This window comes from Lontra canadensis, unplaced genomic scaffold, assembly GCF_010015895.1.
Source record: "Lontra canadensis isolate GAN:19392208 unplaced genomic scaffold, GSC_riverotter_1.0 scaffold22, whole genome shotgun sequence".
Classification (NCBI taxonomy): Eukaryota; Metazoa; Chordata; class Mammalia; order Carnivora; family Mustelidae; genus Lontra; species Lontra canadensis.
Window position 1 is genome coordinate 8548726 of NW_022631016.1, and position 25918 is coordinate 8574643.

Here is a 25918-nt window from a genome sequence, read left to right on the forward strand (position 1 = left end):
CTTAGATCGAGCATGACAGAAGTCAGGAGGGGACGTGGAATGAGTCTTGGCCACTGGCACATGCTGACGCAAAAGCACTGGGTCATCACGCGACAATGGGTAGGAACCTTCGTTCTTCCCCAAAGGAGCAGGAGAAAGGGCACGTGTACTCTGTCTGTATGTCAAGTACTCCATCTTCCGCATAGCCAAATGTGCTTGGGAGACGGTGTTCCTCTAGTTCTGTGGGCCTCAGGCACCCACTGACAAGGCCTTCACGCACAGAAACACCACAGTGTATGTTTTCCATCACACACATGGAGGCCTTTCTCTCAATCGGAAAGTAGGGATGGGGTCTACTAACCCAAATGGTAGCATATACTTTCAATTATTTACGTCACCCCCCAAACTATCCTATAATCATAATATGTACGTAACAATAGTTTTACCTTAACGGATCCATATTAGTTTGGTGTGAAACATCACTTTATTAACACTATAACCTTAACAGCTAATTTTTTTTTTCTACAAAGACAATTCTCCACTTAGAGAAATGCAAAAAAGAAAGCAAAAGGAAAGTAATTGGGGTCTAGTTCTAATTTAGCTAAGAGTGGGAAAGAGATGGGACAATAATCTTAAAGGGTGTAAATTTAAGAAAACAGACTGCACCTGGGAGATTTCATCTCAGCCTGAATAAATATTTATGACTCTCAGCTTGAGTAATGTGTTTTCTTAAAAAAATAACAAGATCCCGTGTATCTCATAAGCATAGCTTCAAGAAAGTTATGGAATCAAGACAGAAGACCAGTGGCATCGTGACAAATTAAGAGATCCTTTTTTGAGAATCAGTCTTGCAATCTATTTGCCAAACACTTAAAGGGGAACGTTGATGAACAAAAAACCAAATGTCACCTAAAACAACAATGTAGATAATCGAGAAGAGTACTCTGAAAGCCCTTACTGAGGCCACTCATGTTGCTAGCACTCTAGCAAGTAAAAGTGCACATTTAGAAGGTTAGGGACAAGAGTGAAAGCTAATGTTTACACGATATTCCAATGTTCATACATATGCCAGGAAAGGTACTGCTGAATGCTTCACTGTTCTCATTCATCAAATCCTCATGGCGTCCTGAGGTGCTAGTGATCTCTTCTTTACAACACTCAAGAGTTCTGTGTTCACAGAAAGGCTTGCTGTCATGTTCACGTTGGAAAAATTCCATGTAAATATATAAATATCGACTATAAACATATATGCAAATATAGTATATGAACATAATATGTATGTACATATATAATACATAAATATATACATGTATGTGAGAGAAATTCCATATGTAATGTGTATGTAACATGTAATATGTATGTAATACGTAATCCTATAACCTAGGGACTTCTAGTAGGCATAAATATGTTTTTCAAGAAATTAGCTATTAAGTATGATGAGATCTCATTCTTAATCACATTATAAACCAGAAAATACACCTTACTAATAACAACTCACATATCTTATCCTTTTATCAATTCTTATTTAATGCCATTTTCATGATCACCTGTAGGTGTTGTACAGTGCTGGGCTACTTCTAAATCAAGTGACAAAACTGAAACCAGGTCATAGAATTTTAGAAGGGTTATGTTGGCTGCATTCTAATGATCCCACTTGGTCAATCCATAGGTGTTAGATCAGATATCCTTTTATTCTCTCATTCAGCTCATGCGTATTGGGACTGTCCATGGTATCAGCCCCCCCCGGGAAGCCTTGCAACCACCATCCTTGGTCAGCATGTTTGCTACCATGTTGGATCATGGAGACTTTATCTTGGGAGGCAGGTGTGCTGTTAATAAGGACTCTAACCTGTGACCAGCTCCCGGATCTCCAGGTCGGTGGTCTTGCGGAGTAACCTCACCAGCGCTGGGATGCCACCGCAGTTTTTGAGGGCAATTTTGTTATCATCGTTGGCCTTCCCATACACCAAGTTTCTCAAGGCTCCGCAGGCACTACGGTGGACTTCTGTCATCCGATGGTCCAGCAGGTCCACCAGGAGCTGGATGCCTCCTTGTCTCCTTATCTGCAAGAGCACAGGAAACAACTTTGGCCTTAGAGAGGAAGCTTGCACCATTTAGACCCAAACAGGTTTTTCGTACGGAGCCATGGCTACAATTAATGTCACTGAACTGACTTAGAGCACACAAAGGAAAAAAGAAAACCAACCAGTGTTCTCCTTAGATTTAATTGCCTTCACATGTTTTCATATCCTACTGATAACATTTCAAACATACCTCAAGTCACAGATTTTGAAAAGGTGATTTTCACTCAAAAGGGAGGTCTCGGACATTTCTCTCTATTAAATATGGCCCATATTCATGGCATGAGGCAGACGGAGGAGCAAGAGAAGCTTCTCGCTCCTGAGACTTATTAAATTTAAGCACTGTCTTAAAGGGCTGTGGGACTGAAGTACAGCATGTTAAAATTATGCTTAATCAGAACATTCTCCCAACATTTTAAAGAATCCAGAAGCTGATGAGAAACTGGAAGAACCAACACAAGGATTTTCATCTAAGAAGCCCAGGAAGATAAGAGAGTCACAATGACAGACAGACCACGAAGACCAACGCATGTTATGCTTAACTCAGGTATCTGCTTAATACCAAAAAATCACATTAAATTTTGATGTTCCTTTTACCCAAAATAGTTTTGATTTTTCAAAATAAGCAAAGGGAAAAAAAAAAACCCACCTTGCAATATGTCTCTAGATAAGTCTTCTCTTTGCTATCCTTTAATGTTTAGATCAATTTTTAAATTAAAATGGAAAATCAGTGGGCTATTACCATACTGACCATTTCATGGAGCTTTCATTAGCAAAGCTGTATTTGAACATTTCTCATTTATATGGAAAAAAAATAACATGATTCATTCAGTAATAGTGTCTTCATTTTTTAACTTCCATGTCCCTCAGGGATTGAAAAATTATGGTTTGTAAAAAAAAAAAATTATGGTTTATTGCAAATGGTTATAATGTGGCACTTTCCCTACTTAGTTTTCTTATCACAGAAAACTCATTCATCCCACAGATGTGCTGGACACATGGCTACATCCCCACCCTTTCAAAGGTGCGAAAATGTGACTTTCTCTGTGAAGTTACTGCAACCACACTATTTAAAACTGAATCCTGAGCCAGACCCTCATCCCAGGCCGGCATTCTTGTTTTACCTTAATCTGTTAGAGAATTCATCATATCCCATATCCATCATATCCCTGCCCTAATTTCTTTATTATGTTCACTGTCATTGACTGTTGGTTAGAATGTGTGTTCTTGGAGGGCAAGTCTGTTTTTGTTCACACCCAGATCTCTATCCCAATCCCAAGAGCAGTGCCAGTCCCATAGCAGATGTTGAACAAAAATTTGTTGAGTGAATGGAGAGGGAGACTCTTTTACCAGTGACAGTGATGTTTCTAAGATTCGTTGGAACTTGGCTTTTCAAAATCAAGTGATCTCTCTCTTTTCAGGAGCACCATCCCCTTTTGCAAATGGCTAGGACCGTCTCCAGGTGGCTACTGCAGCACTTCCCACAACAGCCTCCAGATAAAACGGGAGCTTGCATCATCCATGTGATGTGGGCCATCTGAGAATTCAGAATCTGCTTGTAGGACTGACTTTCATCCACCCCCAAAATGAAAGAGAGAAAGCTGAAGCTCTCACAGAATTCCTGGGCTGAGTCCCTGATTTGGAGAACATGAATATGGCGTTTCATGTATCTCACATCCCGTGGGAAGGACCAGGGATGGAAGAGGGAAGGACAGACAGCAAGACAGGAGGACAGGGCTGTGGAGGAGGACGTTAGCTTTGTGAGGTGTCTGCACAGCCTGTGTTGGTGAGTGCACGCAGGGAAAGTGGCTACGGGTGTTACTGGGTCCATTAAAAAAAAGTGAGAAAGAAGCAGAAAACGACTTTTCCCCAATGTAGAGTTTCACCAGTGTTTGCTTGGCACCCACTCAAGAGGGATGCAGTTTGTAGTCATTATACATGTGTCCCATACATGTACCTAGGTTGTAACCACACCCACACTAGGGTAATACTTCAGAAAGGATGTTCTACTTGTACAGAAGTTTAAACTATGAGTGTTGTTTTCTCTCTGCGTGTGTATTTACATGTGTATGCTTTACTTAAAAATATTTGGGTTTAATGATCTCCATAATGATGAAGCCATTAAAAAGGGAGGCAAAGAGGGGCGCCTGGGTGGCTCAGTGGGTTAAGCCTCTGCCTTCGGTTCGGCTCAGGTCATGATCTCTGGTTCCCGGAATCGAGCCCCACATCAGGCTCTCTGCTCAGCAGGGAGCCTGCTTCCCTTTCTCTCTCTCTGCCTGCCTCTCTGCCTGCTTGTGATCTCTGTCTGTCAAATAAATAAATAAAATCTTTAAAAAAAAAGAGGCAAAGAAGCTATTTTTCAGTTCACTGATTGGTTATATATTAAAAGCAGATGGTGTAGTAAGTCAATCAATCTATCTTATCTGTATCTTTATATTTAGCTATATTGTATACTACAATTAGTATCCCCAGTTTATAACTTATTTTCCTATTCATACATGACTTAATGCATTAAGCTATTAAAATATTATTTCAAGCATTAAAAGAAAAATGAATTCAAAACACAGTATCAATTCTTAATGGTACAATGTGAACCAAACACACAGTGTTTGCTGTGTGATCCTAGTTAATGTCATACATCTAAAATTATAATGAAATCTTGAGTTTTATATTAATATATTTACAGAAACACAACTAAGATGATAAGCTTATTTTGGGGGGCATCACTGGATATATATATATTTTCATATATATATAACTATAGTTTTCTTGGGTTGAATTTTATCTAAGAATTTAGGAATCCTAAAGCCAAACTTGAGTGAAAACTGAGTTCATAGACATGAAATGTGATGGTCAGGCCGCTGGTCCTGCCACCTCCTGCTGCCCCTGCCATCCTAAAAGGATCAGGGAGGAAGGCGACAAGTGAACTCTCAGGTCCCTTGCAGGGTCTCTATCCATGGCAGGACTTCCAGGCGCTGTGGGTTGCTGTGGGTGGGTCCGGATGCTGTCCTCTGTGCCTCCCCACTGCTTTGCTTTTCTTCTGGACCGTGCCTCCCATTAACTTCTCCCTGCTCCCACTTCTTGTTTCTTCTTATAACTAGCCCTAAACTCTTAAAAGACTCCAAAGAAACCTACGTTAAACATTAATGAGGTACAACTTCTCTTTGAAAAATGATCAGGGGGAACTCTTTTCTTTGAAATGACATGTTTACTCCCACTAACTGGCCAGTGATCTCTTTTCCATTTATGCTCCCCATTAGGCACTCCACACCCAGCTGGTAGGGCCTGTGGTCTAGCCCACATGCTATCATTCCAGGCGAGTTCCCCTTTCTCTCCTCATCATCTTCATGCAAAGTGCTTCAAAAGTGACGTTTAATATTTATTAAAACAATGCTAATCCAATGTCATATAATATCAGATCTAATATATGTAAAATCAAATAAAATGCACGCACAAGAAGAAGAACATCTGCGAATGGTAGTAAGTTAGTAAATATTTATCAGACGAATGGAAGAATAGTGTGGTTGGTTGTCATGTTAGTTTCCTTCTCCCTGTTATTTTTACTACTTTAAAACAGACATTATTTTTAGAGCAGTTTTACATTCACAGCAAAACTGTGCAAAAAGTACAGAGAATTTCCATATTCCACTTGTCCCCACCCATACACAGCCTCCTGCATTATCACATGTACTGAGTGGTACATTAGTTACAAATGATGACACATCATAATCATCCCAGGTCCACAGTCTCCAGTGGACTTCACTCTCCAAGTTGTGCATTCTCTGGGTCTTGAAAAACATATAATGGCACGTATCAAGCATTATAGTATCATACAGAATAATTCCACTGCCCTGAAATGCTCTGTGCCCTCCTAGTCATCCCTTCCTTCCCCTAACCCCTGGAAACCACTGATGATGTTTTTCTGCCATGGTTTGCCTTTTCCAGAATATCACAGAGTAGGAATCACGTAGTACCTACCCTTTACAGAGTGGGTTCTTTAACCGAGTACTGCGTATTTAAGATTTCCTCATGTCTTTTCATGGCCCGATGGCTCATTTCTTTTTAGCATTGAATGATATTCCTTGGTGTGGATGTAGTGCACTTTATATATCCATTAATCCACTAAAGGACAGCATGGTTGCTTCCAAGTTTTGGCAATCATGAATAAAGCTGCTATACATAATCATTTGCATGTTTTTGTGTAGACCTAAGTTTTCAAATCCTTTTTGTCAATATCAAGGAGCACAATTGCTGAATTGTATAGTTAGAGTATGTTTAGTTTTGTAAAAAAACTGCCAGTCTTCCACAGTAGTTGTACCATTTTGCATTCCTACCAGAAATTAATGAAAGTTCTTGTTGCTTTACATCTTTGTCAGCATTTAGGTTTGCTAGGGTTGTTTTTTTGTTTGTTTGTTTGTTTTGTTTTGTTTTTGGCCATTCTAATAGTTCATAGTGGTATATCATTGTGTTTCCTTCTCTTTTAAAACTGACTTGTGTGGGCACCTGGGTGGCTGAGTCATTAGGCGTCTGCCTTCAGCTCAGGTCATGATCCCAGGGTCCTGGGATCGAGCCCCACATCAGGCTCCCTGCTCGATGGGAAGCCTGCTTCTCCCTTTCCTACTCCCCCTGCTTCTGTTCTCTTTCTCACTATGTCTTTATCAAATAAATAAATAAAATCTTTAAAAAAAAACTGACTTGCAATTTGGATTTGCTTACATTAATACCAATGACTGAATAAAAACCAGCAATGTTGAAATATACACAGGCAAAGCAATGGCTTGAATTAGATCTGGAATGAACAAATTTCCTATCTGCTACTTTTCTGAACTGAATAGACTCGAGGAATGACCGGAGAGGCCTTTTCATACGTAACTGGAGTAGACAACCATAAATTCATTAACTGAATGATCCTTGATCGATGGTCCACTTCAGTCAGCTGCTCCTAAGTGAGCAGCTCACACTTATTTGTATGCCTTGCTGTGAACTTCAGGTACCTAGATTGAGAGAGTGGCCTCCTAGAAGTAAGGAAGATGGAAGCTGATGAACCCACAGCAGAAGAAATAAAAAGATCAACCAATCAAACAAAGCAAAAACGATGCCCTTCTGCCTGTCCTTTCAGGTCATTTAGAGAGAGAGCATTCTTCAACCTGACACAGACAGTCTCTTGGGGATGAAGGCTGGGATGCGTGGGCACAGTGCTCAATGAAGCTCACCCAGTTCGTATCGGGGGAGAGTGAAAGTGGCCTCCACACCCTTGCCATACAGGGACCTCCTATTTTCATAATTTAAACTCTGGAACGAAAAGTATCTAAAAATCATTCAAGAGTAAGATGCAGGAGTTTTCTTCCTTGCCTTTTCATGATGAGGCAGAAGATATACAAGTCTTTTAAATCAGGAAACAAACGGATGGGCAGTTAAATACAAGAAAAATGCAGGTAATGCAATATCACCTGTTGCACAAAAAAAATGGGCCCTTGCCACTTGGAGAACTTGTCACTCTTACCATTACCTGCATTTATTTAGAATAAAATGTATTTACCAATGAATTAGCTATTATCCTTAAATTGATATCAACATCAATGAATAATCTAGAACATATCCAATCACAGCAGTGTCTGTGAGCTCACGGCAGTCTTCATACAATGATGATGATGATGATGATGATGGATAGTGGGTAACAGAGTACTTTACCAGGGAATAGAATTCCTCTTTGGGGGGTACCTATTTTCATTTAGAGAAATGCTAGGAAGAGTTGCTTTGAGGATAGTGAGATGCAGAGGGCATGGGTTACAGGTGTTCTTGACAATAAGAGATTCCTCATTTACTCTGCATCTGAAATGAGTAGGAATTTGGACCTAGAGAGGAGAAGAAAGAAGAGGCTGGAGTAGTCTATTTTTTAACCTACAGGTTATGAAATAAGATCCCTAAATAGCTAAGGACCTGGGTAAATATTTCTGTACCTCTCAGGGATCTACTTGGTGTTAAAGTGGGTATGTCTTTGGGTTTCTGGTTTAGTGTTAAGAGAAACTAAGTTGGATCTGTAAATTTTAATAATGGACTGCGGGATTAGTAATGTACAGCACCTCCTCTCACATTACTAATTAGTAAGCAATCAATTCACAATGTTTGCAAGAGGGTTCACGGAAAGCTGACTGAAAACAGGTAATTTGGACCCAGTGATTTTAGTCAATTCTTAAGTAACTGTTATTTTTCAGTGGTGTTGGTTGAAACAATAAAAAATAGATATAGTTGTTTTCTATTCCCTATTGGTATTTAAAAATTAAAAATCTTCTCTGCTTAAGAAACTACTGGAAGATACAAAGTTGGTGGATGTGAAGCCACAGGCTGAACCAGAGGTAACTGAAACTCACTTTTCTATTTTAATGTAGAAACTGCAAAGTTATCAGCTTGTAAAAAACACATTTTACCTCAGTGAATTCCACCCCTTGCCATTGGAGTAAAGCCAGTTAACGGGTCAGTGTTTCCACACAGTCTGAACTGATGTGCGTACCTGTAGTTTCCACCAAGCAACCCAGAAGGACAACTGATAAAGGCCAAAGTCTTTTTTAGGTTTGTTTGTTTGTTTGTTTTTGTTTTTTGTTTTTGTTTTTGTTTTTTTAAGATTTTATTCGTTTATTTGACAGACAGAGATCACAGGTAGGCAGAGAGGCAGGCAGAGAGACGGGGGGAAGCAGGCTCCCCGCCAAGCAGAGAGCCCGACGTGGGGCTCGATCCCAGGACCCTGGGATCATGACCCGAGCCGAAGGCAGAGGCTTTAACCCACTGAGCCACCCAGGCACCTCCTTTTTTAGTTTTAAGGTAGAAATTATTTTGGGGAATTCTGAGAGAAAATATATCTCTTTAGTTGTGAAAAATGATCTGCTTTCTCCATTCCATAGGTGAACCAAGATAGATTATGTTTCTTTTATAACGTGTTAGAGAGCACGTGTACTGCAGTGTTTGGAGGGGGATGCTGGCTTTGAGGCGGGAGCAACAAGGTTCACATCATTCTCCCTCTCTTCAGATGGTGTCCCCTGAGGCACGTTACTTAAATGTCTATAAAACATGAGGAAAATGTGAACCTGTCTCATGGGTTGTTTTCAGGAGTCAATGAAACTTCAAATGTGAATTATTTAACAAAGAGCTCAACAAATATTATCTGTCAAGGAACTACCCACCGTATTAACTCGTTAATGGGTATTCCTAATTGACTTATTGCCTGATCAATATATGAATTAACTTAGTAATATAACGATATATAATGTATGATAGAGTCAGTTCCGAGTTATAGCTTTATAAATTTTATTTAGTGTGTAGACTGTTTATTATCTGATAATTAATCTCATCTGGTGTATAACTAATGAGATTAAATAAGGAATATATTTATTCTAGAACGAACTGTAGTCATTTTTTTGTCATTTAAAAAATATCAAAAGGTACTCCATTAATATTGTACCCATGACATATTTTGCTAGGTTTATTTCCAAGGAAGTACAGGAGTGAATTAATCTGTATCTTTAAAAAGAACAGAAGTGCAGTGGTTTCTCTTGCTATGGTAAATTTACTGATAAAAAAAAGGCATTGAAAAATAATTCTGAGGTGATACTAATTAGAAAAAAAAAAGAAAATCCTTTTCTGAAATACAGAGAATTATTAAGCAAAGAGAGAGAAAGACCATGTTTTGATTTAACAAGTTAGTTTCTAATAAACAAATTTAAAAATGCAACTTGTAGCAAATGATGCAACTGGTAACAAAAGATCTAACTGGTAACAAATTAAATGGCTAGGAATGTTCTGGTCTCATGTAGATTTCCCAGGTGCTACTCATGTGTCCTGATGTAGAGTGTGGAGGGGTTTGAGCCTCATCTCCATCTACGTCTAGCAGAAAGCTATTTGGGTTTTGAACATATGGAAAACATGAAGAAGTCTGCGAATACATTGTTACTGTTGTTTCATGTTCCCTTATTCTTCCCAGTGCAAAGACCCCCACGTTCAAGAATCTTTGTCACCCTGTACGGATTTCCAAACCCAGCTCCCACCCCGTTCAACATGTCCTCAGATGGCACTGAGGACCATCACCAAGGCAACTGCCTACACCTCTAACAACAGGAACATCTTGAAGGGTGATTCTGGACATTTTTCCTTTTTTACTATCCTCAATTTTAGAGAAGTTGCTGATATTGTATTTGGTTATGGATTTGGTAACAGGTTCCTGGTTAAAGAAAACCATTTCTCATGAAAATCTCTGAAATGATCTATTTTATAGCAATTCAACATTTCCACTTCTCATCATCCTCATGATCCCATTCTTTAAAGACATAAAAGAGAAGAAAGACCTTTATTTTGGTCTCATGTGAATCATGAGACCACACAGTGATGCATTTTACAGGACACCAAAAAATAAAACAAAAACCAAAACCAAGAAGCAAAAAAACAAAAAAACAACCAAATTGCCTGAAATACCACAAACATTACTTTTCCCACAGTCCTTGGCCTTATCCATCCCCCTTTTTGCTAACGAACAGTTAAGTTTTCTAGACATCTCCCTGTCTGAGAATGAAGTGCAGTTTGTCTACACGGATGAACACTGAAAATCTTGCTGCCCACCAAAGAGGCCAGCATGGAGGCCAAAGAGCCTCAGAACCTTCCATCCAGAGGCCAAGCTGACATGCTGCATCACAACTAGATTCTCAGAACAGCTGTGTTCCAAAGGCCAGCTTCTACACTCCTTTTCAAGAGCACCCCAGAAAGGCCCCCACTTTTCTTTTCTTCTTCTTCTTCTTCTTTTTTAACAAGAAAGAATTTCAAGTGATCCCATACATTCCTTTTCTGAAGACCTCACTCAGACACATTCATCATGTTCCAAAGAAGTCTAATGGTTTCTGTTATCTGGCGTAATGTTTGTGCTGTCCTTGTAGGTACGGAATACAATACCGCAGCGATAGTCACAGACAATGCCTGCCATAAGAGTCTCCCTTACTACAGTCCGGATTGAATTCAGTCAATCTATTTGCGAATGACAAAGTTAAATTCATATATTGTTCCACATCTCAAAGAGAATTTTAGGTGAACACATCAATTCTGAAAATGCAAACCCTGTAAGGCAATTATTTGGAAATTATTAAAATATCTTAGAATGTGCACATCAGAAGCTCACATATATCACCCCCAAAACTTTCACTGTCGTAGTGATGAGGTAGTCCCTCACTGGATAACGTTTATGGAGCGCTTAGTCTGTCGGGAGGCGGATGAGATGAATGAAACCCCTCCCTCAACGGAGCCCACATACCTGGAGAGGAATCAGAAGTAAAGGAACCAACCAATGGGACCATGTCAGTAGTGAAGAACAGAGGTAGCTTCATCTGGAGAAGGACTTAGCAATTTTCTAGTTATAATGTGGATCCTTAAAGATGATCCACCACAATGTATAAAGTTTAAGCTCCTCAAAGACTGGGATCCTCTCCAGCGATTAGAACAATAAAGAAGAAAGAGCAGGAGAAAAGGGTGGGGTGTGCGGGATGGCGTGAAGGTGGTGGGTCAGGGTACCATGGTCAGGGGACATTCAGACACAGACCAAAGGCCATGAAGGAGTGACAGCAAGTCCCGAGAAAGTGTAAGGACAACAAGGTGGCTAGAGTGCAGTGAAGGAGAGAGGAGGTGAGAGGGATTGCCAGGCAGAGCAGCGCTGGGTCTGGCAGAGGCTTGTAGCTGCTCTAAGGGCATTGGGTTGATGCTGAGGAAGATGAGACCAAGAGGGGTGACCGAACACACTTGTTTAAAGACACCTGTATGTGCCATGTGGAAAGAAGATGGTCGGGATCCAAAGGCAGAAGAAGGGACACCAGGTAGAGGCCTGAGATGGTCCAGGGGCAAGAAACATGGTAGCTTTAGATGGGACTGATGGGAGTCTGAGTGCTAAGAAATAGTCAAATTCTAGCTCTGTTTTGCAGGTAGGGAAGAAAATATAACTGGAAGCATCGTGATTGACTAAGACTGTTGGCCTTTAATTTTAATAAACAAATGTGTTGATAATCATCACATAGTAGTTTTTATTTGACTGACAGATGGCAAAGCATTTATGAAAGACACAGCCTCTCATTTAAATTTCCATTTCATTGGCATTATAAAAGGACACATTTAAAACATTGCTATTCTTTTGTTACTGCAAAATGGAAAATAACACCTTTCTAAAATATAAAATTATGCTAAATATAGACATAGAAAAAAGAGAAAAATTATTTGTATCTTAGATAGCCTATGGTTATAACAAATAATAAGTATTAAAGTAAATGTAATACATTTCTCCAAAAGGAGTTATAATAGATAAGTAAAGAAAACTTTCCTATGCATTTATTTCAAAATTAAATACCTACATTTTTGAACCTTTAAACTGTACCAAGTAAGACCTTCATTGTACATCTAAAATTGTATGGAATATAATATTTGCCTAAGTGTTTTCTTGCCATGCAAATGTCTTTTTTATTTTAGGTTATGAAGTCACCTGTACGTATGTTCTGAAGTTGTATCTGTTCATACACTCTTCTGCGGTAGTAATAGCCAGTATTTACTGGACTAAAGGCTGATCGAGGAAAGAATTTCAGTCTAGTTCAGCTCAACTGATACTTAGTAATAAGCATTGTTCTGTGTTCCTTGAGGATCTCATGGACTAGTAAGTGAGAAACTCACAGGAACAAATAAGGTGAAATATAACAAATAAGTTTTCTTATAAAGCCCACAGGAAGGGCATGGAAACCAGCCTCCTTGAGAAGTGAGAGTGGGCTAAATAATTAGTTTGGAAGAGATAACAGTTGAACTGATTTTAAGAAGTTTGAAAACTGGTGGACCATACAGTTAAAACATGATTAAACTCAAATGTTTGAGATGCAGTGGGTCCATACTTCTTATGGTGGGGTGTGTGTACAGTATGGCTGGGGGAAAAGAATAAGCATCAATACATTGGATGGTGGGACAACTTCTTTGTCCTTAAGTTTACCCAAAGACTAGGGGTATGTGGGTAGAAACATTATTATTCTTTTTATAATTGGACTTAGATACTTTATGAAATAGAATATAAGATTTATGGGATTTTATTTATTTATTCATTCATTTATTCATTCAAAGCTCTTATTTATTTAGAGAGAGTGTATATGTGTGTGTGAGCAGAGGGAGGGGCAGAGGAAGAAGCAGAGAGAGAAACTCAAGCAGACTCCCCGCTGAGCACACAGCCCCATGCGAGGCTCGATCTCAGGAACTTGAGATCATGACCAGAGAAGAAATCACGAGTCAGAAGCTTGACTGACTGAGCCACCCTGGCACCTCAAGATTTATGGGATTTTAAAGAAAAAAGCACAGAATTGAAGAGAATGTTTGCAGAAAGCTTCTTTGGCCAGTCATCCGGAATTCCTGCAGCCTGCATGGATGAGGGCTCTGAAGATGGACCAGCACGAGGCTGGAGAAGACAAGAGGCAGAGAATGGCGTCTCCCTGCATAGAGCCTCTTCTAGAGGCAGGATGCAAGGAATGCTGTGGGATGCCAGGAAGAGGCCAGACTGAGGCCAGCACGGAGCACCATGTAACAAGAAATATTGGAGGTCAGGATATTTTGACAGGAATATTGAAGAAATATTGACAGAACGCGAGGATCCACTCATAGTTTCTGAGCAGAAGAATGAGATAGGAAGTTGCGGCAATGAGGCAAGAGAATTAATTTGAGAGACATTTAAAGGAGACATTTGGGTAGTAGAGAAGTGTATCCTATATAGGAAACATTCTTGACCATTTTCCCTGCATAGGGAAATTCATAAATAGTTTGACACGCCTATGCCGTTTTCCACAACTCTCAGTCATTTGTTTAAATTTACTTTGCTTTTCTTATTCCAACAGCTCTGTGCTCTGAGTCCCCGCAGGGCGACTGGAGAATTCCATCTTGTGATTCTCCAGTTAGCTCTCCCCATGGAACCAGTGGGTGGAGGCTGTAGGGGATCCTAGAAGCTGAGTAGAAGGAAAAACCATAGGTGCCCCTACTCAGAGCTCCCTAGAGCTCCCCCCAGTCGTCCGTCAGATGCAACCACTGTGACCAGCTCTTTTGAGCATCCACAAACTGGAACATGTCAACCTTATTTTCTCACATATTTCTACAGAACACAAAGAAAGCTGTTACCAGGGAAATCCGTCTGCAACACGGCATCTTGAAATCCGAGTTATTGGGTAATACTTTTCAGCTGATTAAATGTTATTCACTCTTCATTTTGTCCATCAGCCCAAGCAGAACATTTCTATGACACTTGGATCTTGGCATAATAAGAAAATACACTTGTTTTTGGTGCATCTGTGACCTCTGAATTTTAAAAAATTATGTTCTAAGAAATCCCATCAAGGGCAGTGCAATGTATCCTGAACCTCTGTGTCATCCTGATGGAGATGGAGAATTGGATATTCTAGGTATCACATGGGCGCTTAACTCAGAAATTCTCTCTTGGTGATTTTAGTAAGAGAGTAGTACTAAATCACATATGTCTCTACATTTACATGCACATATATTATAATGAGACACATATGTAACAATAAATAATGTATGCATAAATAAATATACATATGATAAAATAAAAAGTGTGTATAAATAAACAAGTATACTGCATATGTATATATTCAAGAGAGAAAGTAGTTCAGAATGTCTCCTCTTCCTTCTCCCATAAAAATGTGATTCACTCACTTCTTTCAATAATTTTATTCCAATTTACACTGTGTAGTAATGATAATTTTCTTTTTCTTATAACTCCTGGAGACTTGTGGGTTTGGAGGACCTACCCTGTTGATATTCTATCTTCCAATAAATAGCCATGGAGATTGAAGGAGATCGTTCTTTTTTTTTTTTTTTAAGATTTTATTTATTTATTTGACAGAGAGAGAGATCACAAGCAGGCAGAGAGGCAGGCAGAAAGAGAGGAGGATGCACGCAGGCTCCCTGCTGAGTCCCGATGTGGGGCTTGATCCCAGGACCCCGGGACCATGACACAAGCTGAAGGCAGAGGCTTTAACCCACTGAGCCACCCAGGCACCCCAGGAGATTGTTATTTCTTTACATTAATAATTTCAGTTCAAATATCTGCAGTCCTGGCATATACAAGATTAGAAGGCTGGCATCCCAATTACAAATGATAAATACTCTGATTTTACTCCATTTTCAGATGTTAGCTCTCAGCAGAGTTTCTCACTTAGATTCTTTTAAAAAATCTCTAACATGGAAAGCCTGGATGGCCTAGCCAGTTAAGCATCTGCCTCTTGGTTTTGGCTCAGGTCACGATGGCAGGATCCTGGGATCGAGCCCTGCATCAGGGTCTCTGCTCAGCAGGGAGTCTGCTTGAGGCCTTCTCTCCATCTCCCTCTGCCCCTCCCTACCCTCTCTAAAATAAATAAGCCTTAAAAAAAATCTTCAACATATGAAATTCCCGACTTAAAACATTCACGTTTCTGTATTTTCTTATTTATCATTTTCTAATTATGCATTTAAAAACTACTGAATACATACATGCTTTTGTTTGCATTTTTAATTATTTAATAATTTTCAAATGAATTATGTGTGTTTTTGCATAAAATTTTTCCAGATAAAAGGAAGGCGATAATTATAATTTTGGTTTTTTTTTTTTAAGATTTTATTTATTTATTTGACAGAGAGAGATAAAGAACACAAGGAGGCAGAGAGGCAGGCAGAGAGAGAGGAGGAAGCAGGCTCCCTGCTGAGCAGAGAGCTCAATGTGGGGCTCGATCCCAGATCCCTGGGATCATGACCTGAGCCGAAGGCAGATGGTAACCCACTGAGCCACCTAGGTGCCCCTACACTTTCAGTTTTTTTATAGGCTGGTAGAGGCAGGGGACTTAGGGAATAATTTCATTTTGTTTTAAAATTCTGCACACATAGTCGGCAGAATCATTTATTCGTTTTTAAACATATGTGTTTTAAATCTGTATAAAACAGGTTTTATAACACCATGTCACTCCTGCTCAAAATCTCCTAATGAGGGGCACCTGGGTGGCTCAGATGGTTAAGTGTCTGCCTTAGGTTCAGGTCATGATCTCCAGGTCCTGGGATTGAACCCTTAGTTGGGCTCCCAATTCAGTGGGGAGTCTGCCTCTCTCTCTCTCTCTCTCTCTCTCTCTCCCTCTGCCTCTCCCCCTGCTTGTGCTCTGTCTCTATCTCTCTCAAATGAATAATAAAATCTTTTTTAAAAATCTCCTAATGATCCCATCACATTGAGAAGATCATTAACCTTGGCCTTTGGTCCTATGTGATCAGTCCCTGTCCTCTTTCTGCTTCCACTGCTCATCAGTCTTTCTTATCCACTTTTGGTTTCTGTTCCTCTGGGCTTCCGGAATTTCCTTAGTGGCCAGATGTGTTCTGCCAGACTCCACAGAATGGCTTCCATTCTATCACTCCAGTGTCCACTCAACCTGATTAACCATCAAAAGTAGTCCATCCACCCCGCGGCTCATTTCCTCTACTGCTGGTCTACTTCCCCTTCTCAGTATTCCTCCTTCGTTCCCATTTACCCTCTGATCTATTTCACACACTTGTCTGTTGATTTATGCCCTGTTCCCACCTAGAGAGATATACGCATGGTGAGAGCAGAGATCTTGTCTAATTTGCTCACCGCTGAATGTCCAGGGTCAAGAGGAGTACATGGTACGTAGCAGGTGTACCATGTTTGGCACATATTTTTTGACAGAAAGCTGTTTTGACCAAAACTTCACAATTTGCCCTTAACAGACTAATGGATAAAGAAGATGTGGTCCATATATACTATGGAGTATTAAGCCTCCATCGGAAAGGATGAATCCCCAACTTCTGTATCAACATGGACGGGTTTGGAGGAGATTTTGCTAAGTGAAATAAGTCAAGCAGAGAGAGTCAATTATCACATGGTTTCACTGATTTGTGGAGCATAAGAAATAACATGGAGGACTTTGGGAGAAGGAGAGGAGAAGTGATTTGGGGGGAACTGGAGGGGAGATGAGCCATGAGAGACTGTGGACTCTGAGGAACTAACTGAGGGTTGTGGAGGGGAGGTTGGTGGGAGGTTGGGTGAGCCTGGTGGTGATTGTTATGGAGGATACGAATTGCATGGAGCACTGGGTGTGGCGCATAAACAATGAATCTTGGAACACTGAAAAAATAAAATAAAATAAAAAATAAAATTTTGAAATAAAGCCGATTTTCACAGTCTACCCTTTTGGACAAATGTCACGTGCCAAGCAAATTAGTACTTCAGCACAAAGATTTCTGGTGCCAAAGAAGAGATCAGAGAGCCTTAGAATATTATACGGCTATAAATAGGACACTAGTTCAGCAAACATTATACACATTTTAAAATGATTTTCTTATATCTTTTTATTTCATGAAGTGAGAGTAATTTTTCCCACAAGTGAAAGCCAACACTATGAACAAAATGCTTCAGCATTCCTTACACTGGCATCTTGTTTATAGGGGCCAATGCTGAATATATTAGCTAATTATAGATATGCAGATGGCTTGTTTTCCTTAATGCAAAAAAGATATAAAATCATGTGAAATAGTGTGGCTCTCAGGCCCACGGTTGAATACCCAATTTCCATTAGGTAAACTTGGGCTCAGTGGTAGAGAAACAGATAAAAGTCAGAACAATGAGGAAGATTATTCATAATTCAAAATCTTCACATTCTGCTGTCACTCTTCAGGGTTTAGGACACTAAAATGAAAAAAAATCTAAATTGCAAAACAAATTATCATCTATAGATTCATTTCTTATTGCAGAAAAATTAAATCTAGATCCTGGAGACTTGCAAAAAGGGGGGAAACATTAGCTTGGAAAACTCTTAAAGATAATATAGAAAAACAGTGTGGTATTTATTAATATGGATATCCATGCTTGCAGGGGTGGGGAAATGGCAAATTTGAATGAGGAAATTATGATTTACTTTGAAAATTTTGAAAGGAGATTTTCATGAGAGTTGGTGCTCTCCCAACATATGACCAGCACACTTGCTTTCGAGGACAGCTGGGCATCAGGATGAAATGGACCCGTGAGACAAAGCCAACCAACTAGTCAACAGAAAAAGTCCTAATGTGGCAGGTTGCACACTGGATGGTTGACCCTGTCTGTATGAGTCATGAATGACTCACTATCACCAGCCCCTTCTCAAGAGATCATTGGAGAAAATACAACCTGGTCAACTAGGAAGACATGCTCTGGTGTTGTGGTTCTGATTTCTGTTCTCTTCCATAAACAAGGTTGGAAGGAAACAGCCTTCCAATGGTGTTCCCTTCATTGTTTCTTGCTCTTTTCTGCTAGTCTTTTTACTGCTGGACTTGCTCCGATAAGGACTCCTAGGCTGGGATCTCTTCCGTAGAGAATGAAGCCCCACAAGAGATAAAGAAGGAGAATCTCAGGTCTGAGGGCTCCTCTTCATGCCTCTGGTGGACATCTTCTGGGATAACCAAGCTTGAGAGTGTTCCTAAAGCAAATCCCTGACCCAGACTCTCTTATGTCCATGTTTTCTGATATTCTCCAAGGTCTAACAGGGATCTTGGGTTTCAAATAACTCTCAGAGACGCAAGCAATCACTGTTAGCAAACCACTGGTTGTCTTTCTAAAAGTAAACACCTGATGGTGGAAACTCAGTCGGTATGTTCAGTCTTAAGGCTGTTTTCTGTTGCCACTACTGGCTTTTGCCATGAATTCGGACCTCTTTGAGCATCTGTCAGTGTTTGGGTAAAGCAGCTTGTGGGTCTTAGGCATTCAGGGTTATACTCAACTCTTATCAAATGAAGATCTAAAGAAGTCTTTGCTCTTTAGGATCATCTTCAAAAGTGACTTTCTTTATTTTTCTTTTTTTCCTTTCTTTTCAATCCCCCCCCCTTTTTTTTCCCTAAATGGGACTTAATAATATCCCACAGATAAGCTATGACTTCTCCAGGACCCAAGGAGTTCTACCAAACATTATATTTCTTATTCATTTCAGGGGGGGCATGTGGGGGAATATTTTTCATCATTTGGGAAAGATCCCCAATTCTTGAAATTTTCCTTGTCGGGTTATCCCTTATAATTCTGCAGAATTTATAAGTCAGTCTCATTTTGTCATGAATCCACGCCAGCTCCAATCTTGTCAGCGCATTCTTTTATAAGCCCAGTAATCACTAATAATCAAAGCTATAGATTAGAGTATCTTTTATATTGGTAAGTTTGAGTCCCTTTATATGAGTTCTGGTCATAGGTAAGGGCAGTAACATATCCTTGCCTGAGAACTGTTCGAATAGATTACATGGTCTTTCAGGGAGAGGCAAATCAAGATTGACTTCCTTTCAGAACCTGGAATTGGAAAAAATTCTAATTTTTTGATTCCATATCAATGGATTGATTCCAGATCAATGATAGCACCGAAATCTCTAGTGCCTATCGAGCTTCCTCATTAGCCTGAACTATACTGGATACTGTCAGTGCCAGTGGGAGAGCCATTCTGTTTAGACCCTGATAATCTATAAAGCCAACCTAGAAAAGCTAACTGGTTTGGTCAAATAGGTCTTTCATATAAGGTGTTGTGGATGAGGGTACCAGTCTCTACTGCAGAAATTGTTTAATTGTTAATGCAGAAATTGCCAGAACCTCTCCAAGAAATCTTTCTTGGTTTGGTTTTGAGATGTTGGCTCTTGGCTGGCTGAGGGGCTCTCATTACTTTACACAATCCCAACTGGCTTAATGGCACATTTTTACCACAGCTGTTCCCCTCATGTGTTACGGGAGCATAAAGTCGCTGTATCTGTTCATGTGCTATGTCTGAGCCAGTGGTATGAAAAGTTACCTTTTGTTTTTAAAACAGCTACCTTCCCATTCTCTCTTCAAACAACCTCCAATTCTTTAGTTCAATGGCCAGGTAAAAAATCGTATTGATGAAGCTCAGAAACTATGGTTTCCCAGCCTCTTGCCAATCGAATGAGGCTCAGCCTATGGCCTCAACTCTTCTGCTGGGAATGTGACAAGAGTACCTCCCCTCCCTGCAGTGGGGTCACCTGGTCACCAGATCCTCCTCACCCCTCCTCACACTGATTCCTGCTACTCACATCTGCCCTTCCTGCTACGGCAAGAGTTGAATCCAAGTCTTTTTCCAAGATCACCGTGTCTCCTCTCTCTCTCAGCCTCCATCAGGATCTTTTCCAGATCAATGAAGTTAAGCACAAATACATGACATTTTCTAGATGTTGTAAGAGAGGGAAGAACACCTATTCTGATTTTTTTTTTCTTCCAAGACATTTAAGTTTATCTTATCAGTGGACAAGGACTTATGCGGTAGGTTAAATAATTTCCCTCAGGCAAAGATGTGAAAATCCCTGAAACCTGTGAATATATTATATATAAAGCCCCCACAGAGCAGAAGGGCCTTAGCCACTGCAATTAAATTAAGGAATTGGAGATGCAAGATTATTCTGGATTATCTGTGCGGGTCCAACGTAATCCCATCAGTCCTTATAGGAGGGAGGCAGGAGGGTCAGGGTCAGAGAAAGGACACGTGATGACGGAAGCAGAAGTTGGAATGACAATAAAAAGGTGGACAACCGGAGGATTTTGAAGGGGCCGGGGGGTGGGAGGTTGGGGGAGCCAGGTGGTGGGTATTAAGGAGGGCACGTGTTACATGGAGCACTGGGTATGGTGCAAAAACAATGAATACTGTTACGCTGAAAAGATATTAAAAAAAAAAAAAAGGTGGAGGAAGAAGCCACAGAGCCAAGGAGTATATAGGCAGCCTCTAGAAGCTGGAAGAGCAAGGAGACCAGTTCTCCATATAGGGCTCTACAGCACAGCCCCTACAGGGTTCTATAGCACAGACCGTACAGGGCTCTATAGCACAGCCCCACTCACACCTTGACTCCAGCCCAGGGAAACGGATTTCAGATTTCTGACCTCTGAAGAGTAAGATCATAACATTCTGTTGTCGTAAGCTACCAAGTCTGTAGTGATGTGTTACAGGGGCCAGAGGAAGCTAATATAACTAATATAACCCGTATTCAACGGTTTTGCCATTTCTTTCTTTAATGACCGTACAAACAGCTCCCTAATCCAATCTATTCTAGGCTGCCTTGCCTCATATTTGTCCATCTTTTCCACAGCTGTGATTCCTCATTTTCTCATGGCTGCTTAGGCCAGTTTAACCCACACGCCCCTCCTTATGGTTAAGTCTGGCTAGAGGGCCTTCGCTCTCTCTAGGACATCTTCACCTAGTCACAAAATTAAGAAATATGCGAGTCTGCTTAGAGAGGTCTCCCTAAATCACCCTACGATCCACTGTCTGAGTCAAAAAGATATTCACTCCCATTTGATTTGGGGCATGGTCACAGATTGATCAAGCTGGCTTCCGTTCTCGATAAGGCCATTCTTTAGGGGCAGTGATGGGGCTGGAGAGAATACAGATGATTCTACCTGTTGGGGTAAGTTGCACATACCACAGTTTTTACCCAGCCCACAGGGACAGGCTCTTGGATTGGATGCAAAAGCTTACAGCAGCACAGCTGCCACCTGTGACTACTACTTCTTCCGTCAAACTCTGATATCGCCACTATTCGCTGGAGACTAGTCTTTGATTCATGGTCTCAAAATCCCTGGCAATAATTTTTAACTGAATCCTTGACTATATTCATTGGAAAAATTGCCCAGTTCTTTTGCCTTCAAACCTCTACAGTCCCACATCCATGGCCCTCTGGTCATGCCTAATAATGACAGGTGAGAGTAAAGGAAGGCAGATTACTATTTCAAGAGAACATTCTACCCGGAGGCAAGTTCACCCATCACATCTCTGACTCACCTGTCTGCAATGTAGATATCGACATGCTAAGTTGAGTTTTCATATTTTTTATGTGTCAGATTTTATTTCCTTGTTAAATAAACATCAGATATCCCTGCTTGTCTGGTAAGAGTCAAGCAAGCAACCCTTTTTCTTTGGATTATTACTTCTATACAACATAATGTTGCAAACCACTCACAATCAGGGGATAAAGGACATATTCCCCTGAAAGTTCTTTTCCTTTATAGATACAAGGTTGTATGGTCTCACACTAAGAAGATGACATTACAGAATCCTCTCCTTTCCTTCCAGTTTCCATGTTTGCCCAAAAGCACCTTAACAGAGTCTGGAGTCTGTGTATCAATTCCACTCGACCCTTACCTGCATGGTTGATAGGAATAGTGGTGTGTGCTCCCCCATAAGAAACTGGGAGGCTGGGGAACTTAGCAAAAGTCACTACCTACTAGAGATGAGACAAGTTCTTCTGCTTTGGACAGCTAAGTTTCTTTGTAAATCAAAGTACATGGCAAGGGATTTGAGCCTAAATGATGTAAGTGCTGTTCCCAAGACCTTTTTGGGCATGCCAAACAAGCTTTGAGGCCTAGATTCCGAAATGTGTTTGTAAGAGGAACTGAGAAATGGGTGAGCCAGGCAGCTGGATCCAGTAGCAAAGCCTTACTGGTTAGGAAGAGGGATCATTCTAGACAGAACATGGTTTTTAACTCTTGGATCTGTCTGCCTTGGAGTCTTACCTGGACCATACAAAATGTGGAGGTTATAAGTAAAATAAATGGTCTTTGCTTTATTTTGGTGTGTGTGTGTTTTGGTTCATATGAAAAAACACAAACATTAAATCAGGAGTGGTACAGAGATGTTCTCACCATTTTGGATATTCTTAGGCTTTAAAGATCACATGCACCATATGAGTGATGGTTGATGCAAGGGTAAAATGGTACCCATTAGAAAGGGCAATGGTGCCTGGGAAAGGTGGTAGAGTTTGGTGAAATCCTGTGATAGAGTGTCAGGTGTGCTTGGCAGGCTGAGCCAAGAGGTAGCAACTGGTAAAGTCGTGGCTTGCTTATGGGCACCATCATTGCCTCCATGGGTATGAGGTCCCTTCACTATGAAGCACTCATCAGCAGCAAGAGAGGAAAGGAATATTATTGCCTCGTGTGCCAGAGTTGATAGGTGTGTTTCTGAACAGAGATGCCTTCTAGGGGACCACCGGAAAGATCTAGTTGTATATGCGGTGGTGCCAGGGATGATTCTGGAATATCTTTATCGGCAGAAGGAAGAAATAGCCAGTGAACAGGAATTCAGATTCACCCTTTACTAAAAGAACGTTGATGGAATTTTAGAGTCTCTGTTGATAGAGTTCTTTCTCCTGTGATCTGATTTCAGTATCTCCTTAGAAGAGGATGGGGGTTATTCCAGTCTGCGAACAGGGGACCCAGTTCTTACTCCTCCTCCCTGGCTCCAAGTTGCTTCTCCCTGGGAGTCCCTGGATGGCTCCACCTTGAAGGGAGAACTCGACGAGACAATCTGAGGGAAGCTCTCTGCTCAAATGTACAAGCCACTGTTTTACCATTTGCCAATGGGGTATTATTTGTGTCTTCAAGATGGAAATGAAAAATAGAAGGGTGACATTTATGAGGGAAACATTTTATTCCCTGTATGACTATTATCACCTGAGAAAGCAGTAAAAAAAATCTCTGTGAATCATCAAAATCGGGTGTGTTTGCATTATAAATAAAAGAATAGAAGGACATCTGGGAATATAAGTCTCTTCTTCCCTAGTGGACCAGAAAAGAGAGAAACTGGCTCAAAAGCTGTAAGTGGTAGTACCAGAAAGGACAGTGGGGAAAGCGGAATTAAATGAAGGGAGTGGCAGGGCATCCGTGAGGTCTGGGGGGGTGTCAGCGAGATTTGTGGGTGATGCATTGAGGCGCTTCCACGCCTCACGTGGTTGATTTTCTGGTCTCCAGTTTCTGGCCTTCATCCCCAGTCCCTCTTCATTCAGTCCACTTCATAGAGTCTCTCAAACCTTACCCACGCCTTCCAAAAATGGCACTGTCATGGTCTCCCTGCTCTCTCTTGTCTGCTTCTGTCCTCCTTGGGCCCCTGCCCCAGATGGCAGATTCCATCACCTATGGTTTGCAGCAAGGATGGTCTCTATTCTAACCCCAGAACCCACGGGGACTGTGTGGGGATCACTGGCTTCTAAGCAGTAAAGCACTAGAGATGAGTTCCTACCATTCCGACTGGAACACTTTTTGCTTCCGCCCATGAATACAAAGAGACTGGGTATTATGGTGTTATTCACCCACGGCTATAGTCCAAGGATGCTTTGGGTTAATGAGGCTTTTGTGAGCTGTCCCGGGGAGCCTGGTCTTCTTATATACCACTGTTTCTAAGGAAAATACATTGTCAATTGTAGGACTGTTTCTTTCAAGCAGTCTTTGGAAACTGAAGACAGCCTGTATAGGTACAAAAGAAATGCAGAAATCTTTCCATACATAAAATTAAATATGAATAACAAAAGATTTAATACCTACTCATTAATTACAAATGACTGTAAATACAGGAGAGCAATCTGAATTTTGAAGGGCTCTTAACAAAATAAATGTTTTTTTTTTTCTTTGACTTATATTAGAGGTTTGGTTAAAAAGTGCACTGGAGTTACCAAAAAGGAACAGTCATCATATAATGATCACCTACAGCTTTTCTTGAAACATCTGTAATAATGAAGTGTCCCTAATAGGGAAGAGATATGGCAAAACACCTATGGGAGAGTTTGGGTGTAAAGACATATTTCTTCCGATAAGAATCTGATTTTGAGTGACTGAAATGTGGGTGATTAGAAATTTGCCTACACTTAAGTCAACTGAGGCTCTAACTCAAGTCAGGGGGTTCTTGTCCTCCATGGTATCGGGCTCCAGTGGCGTTAAACACTTCCAAGATGGCACATGCAAGCACAAAGGGAGCGTGTCATTAACACACTCGTAAATGCCACCACTGCAGGGAGATCTGAAGCTTTGGATTTAGAAACAAATGGAAAAATAGCCTTGGTGAAGTTGAAAAAGTGGCTAGAGGTTCTCGGAGGGCAGGTGCAAGGTCATTTACTCAGGCTGGATCAATGCCCTAGAGGTTATGAAAATACAGGAAAGCCCAGAGCTGCCATGAAATCTGGAGAGGGAGAAGTGTGTGCATTATAATCCACGTCTGCACAGACATGATGTGCAGGGTTGTTCTTATGTTGTTCCTATCAGTGTTCTGACAAAATTTCTCTCTAGTCTGTGAGCCAGAAAACCTGGAGACTGGAAGGGAAAAATCAAAAAAGGACTACAGATCAACGAGACCCATCTTCCTTGGTTCAACAGTTGAGAGATTTCTCACTCGGAAGGCTAATCGGCAAATCACCAGCCCTGAGAAGCCAAGAGTCAGCAGGAGGACAGAGGTCTGAGACCTCTCCTAGGAGTGAAAGAAAGAAAGCTACCGTAACGGTGAAGGTAAGCTGAGGTTGAGCTGAGGTTGAGGTCATCCTGGACTACGCCCCTGAAGGAAGGATTGGCTCTTCAGCTATAGGTCTTCTCTAAAACATGACACAGGAGATCCCATTCAGAAATGTGCAAGAAAAAAAAGGCATGGTGAGCACCCCTAGGTTAGATCCTGGTCCCCTACCTGTGATCCATACAGGAACGGACTGGCATTTAGATGGGTTATTTGTTTCCTTCATTAATTACTGGAAAGAAAGTGAACCATTTTGGCTGGGGGATGGGGGTTGATGAGAAGATAAGCCACTAAAATAGCAGGAGAGCATGACCCAAAGATCAAATAAAGTGAAAACAACCCAACGTGAATTTTAGGAAACTTCAGACATTAGAAAAAACACCTGCTACATCACTGCTCCCAAGTCATGACCCACTTTTGGAGCCTGCTCTCTGACTCATCACTGTCTTGTAAAGACAACCTTCTGTACCTGGTGGTTTTAATCAGGACTCTCACTGTAGGCTGGTTACACTTCAACACATCGGTCTGATTTCTCAACTTTCA

General features: G+C 40.8%; 1 protein-coding gene across 4 annotated transcripts in view; it reads right to left on the reverse strand.

The window, feature by feature from the left end:
* CTNND2 (catenin delta 2) overlaps positions 1-25918 on the reverse strand; it is an 895372-nt gene that overhangs the window by 206062 nt on the left and 663392 nt on the right. For all 4 annotated transcript variants that reach the window (XM_032861879.1, XM_032861878.1, XM_032861875.1 and 1 more), the window contains one exon: positions 1829-2042. In XM_032861879.1, coding sequence (XP_032717770.1) covers positions 1829-2042 — 214 coding nt within the window. The remainder of the gene's footprint in view (positions 1-1828; positions 2043-25918) is intronic.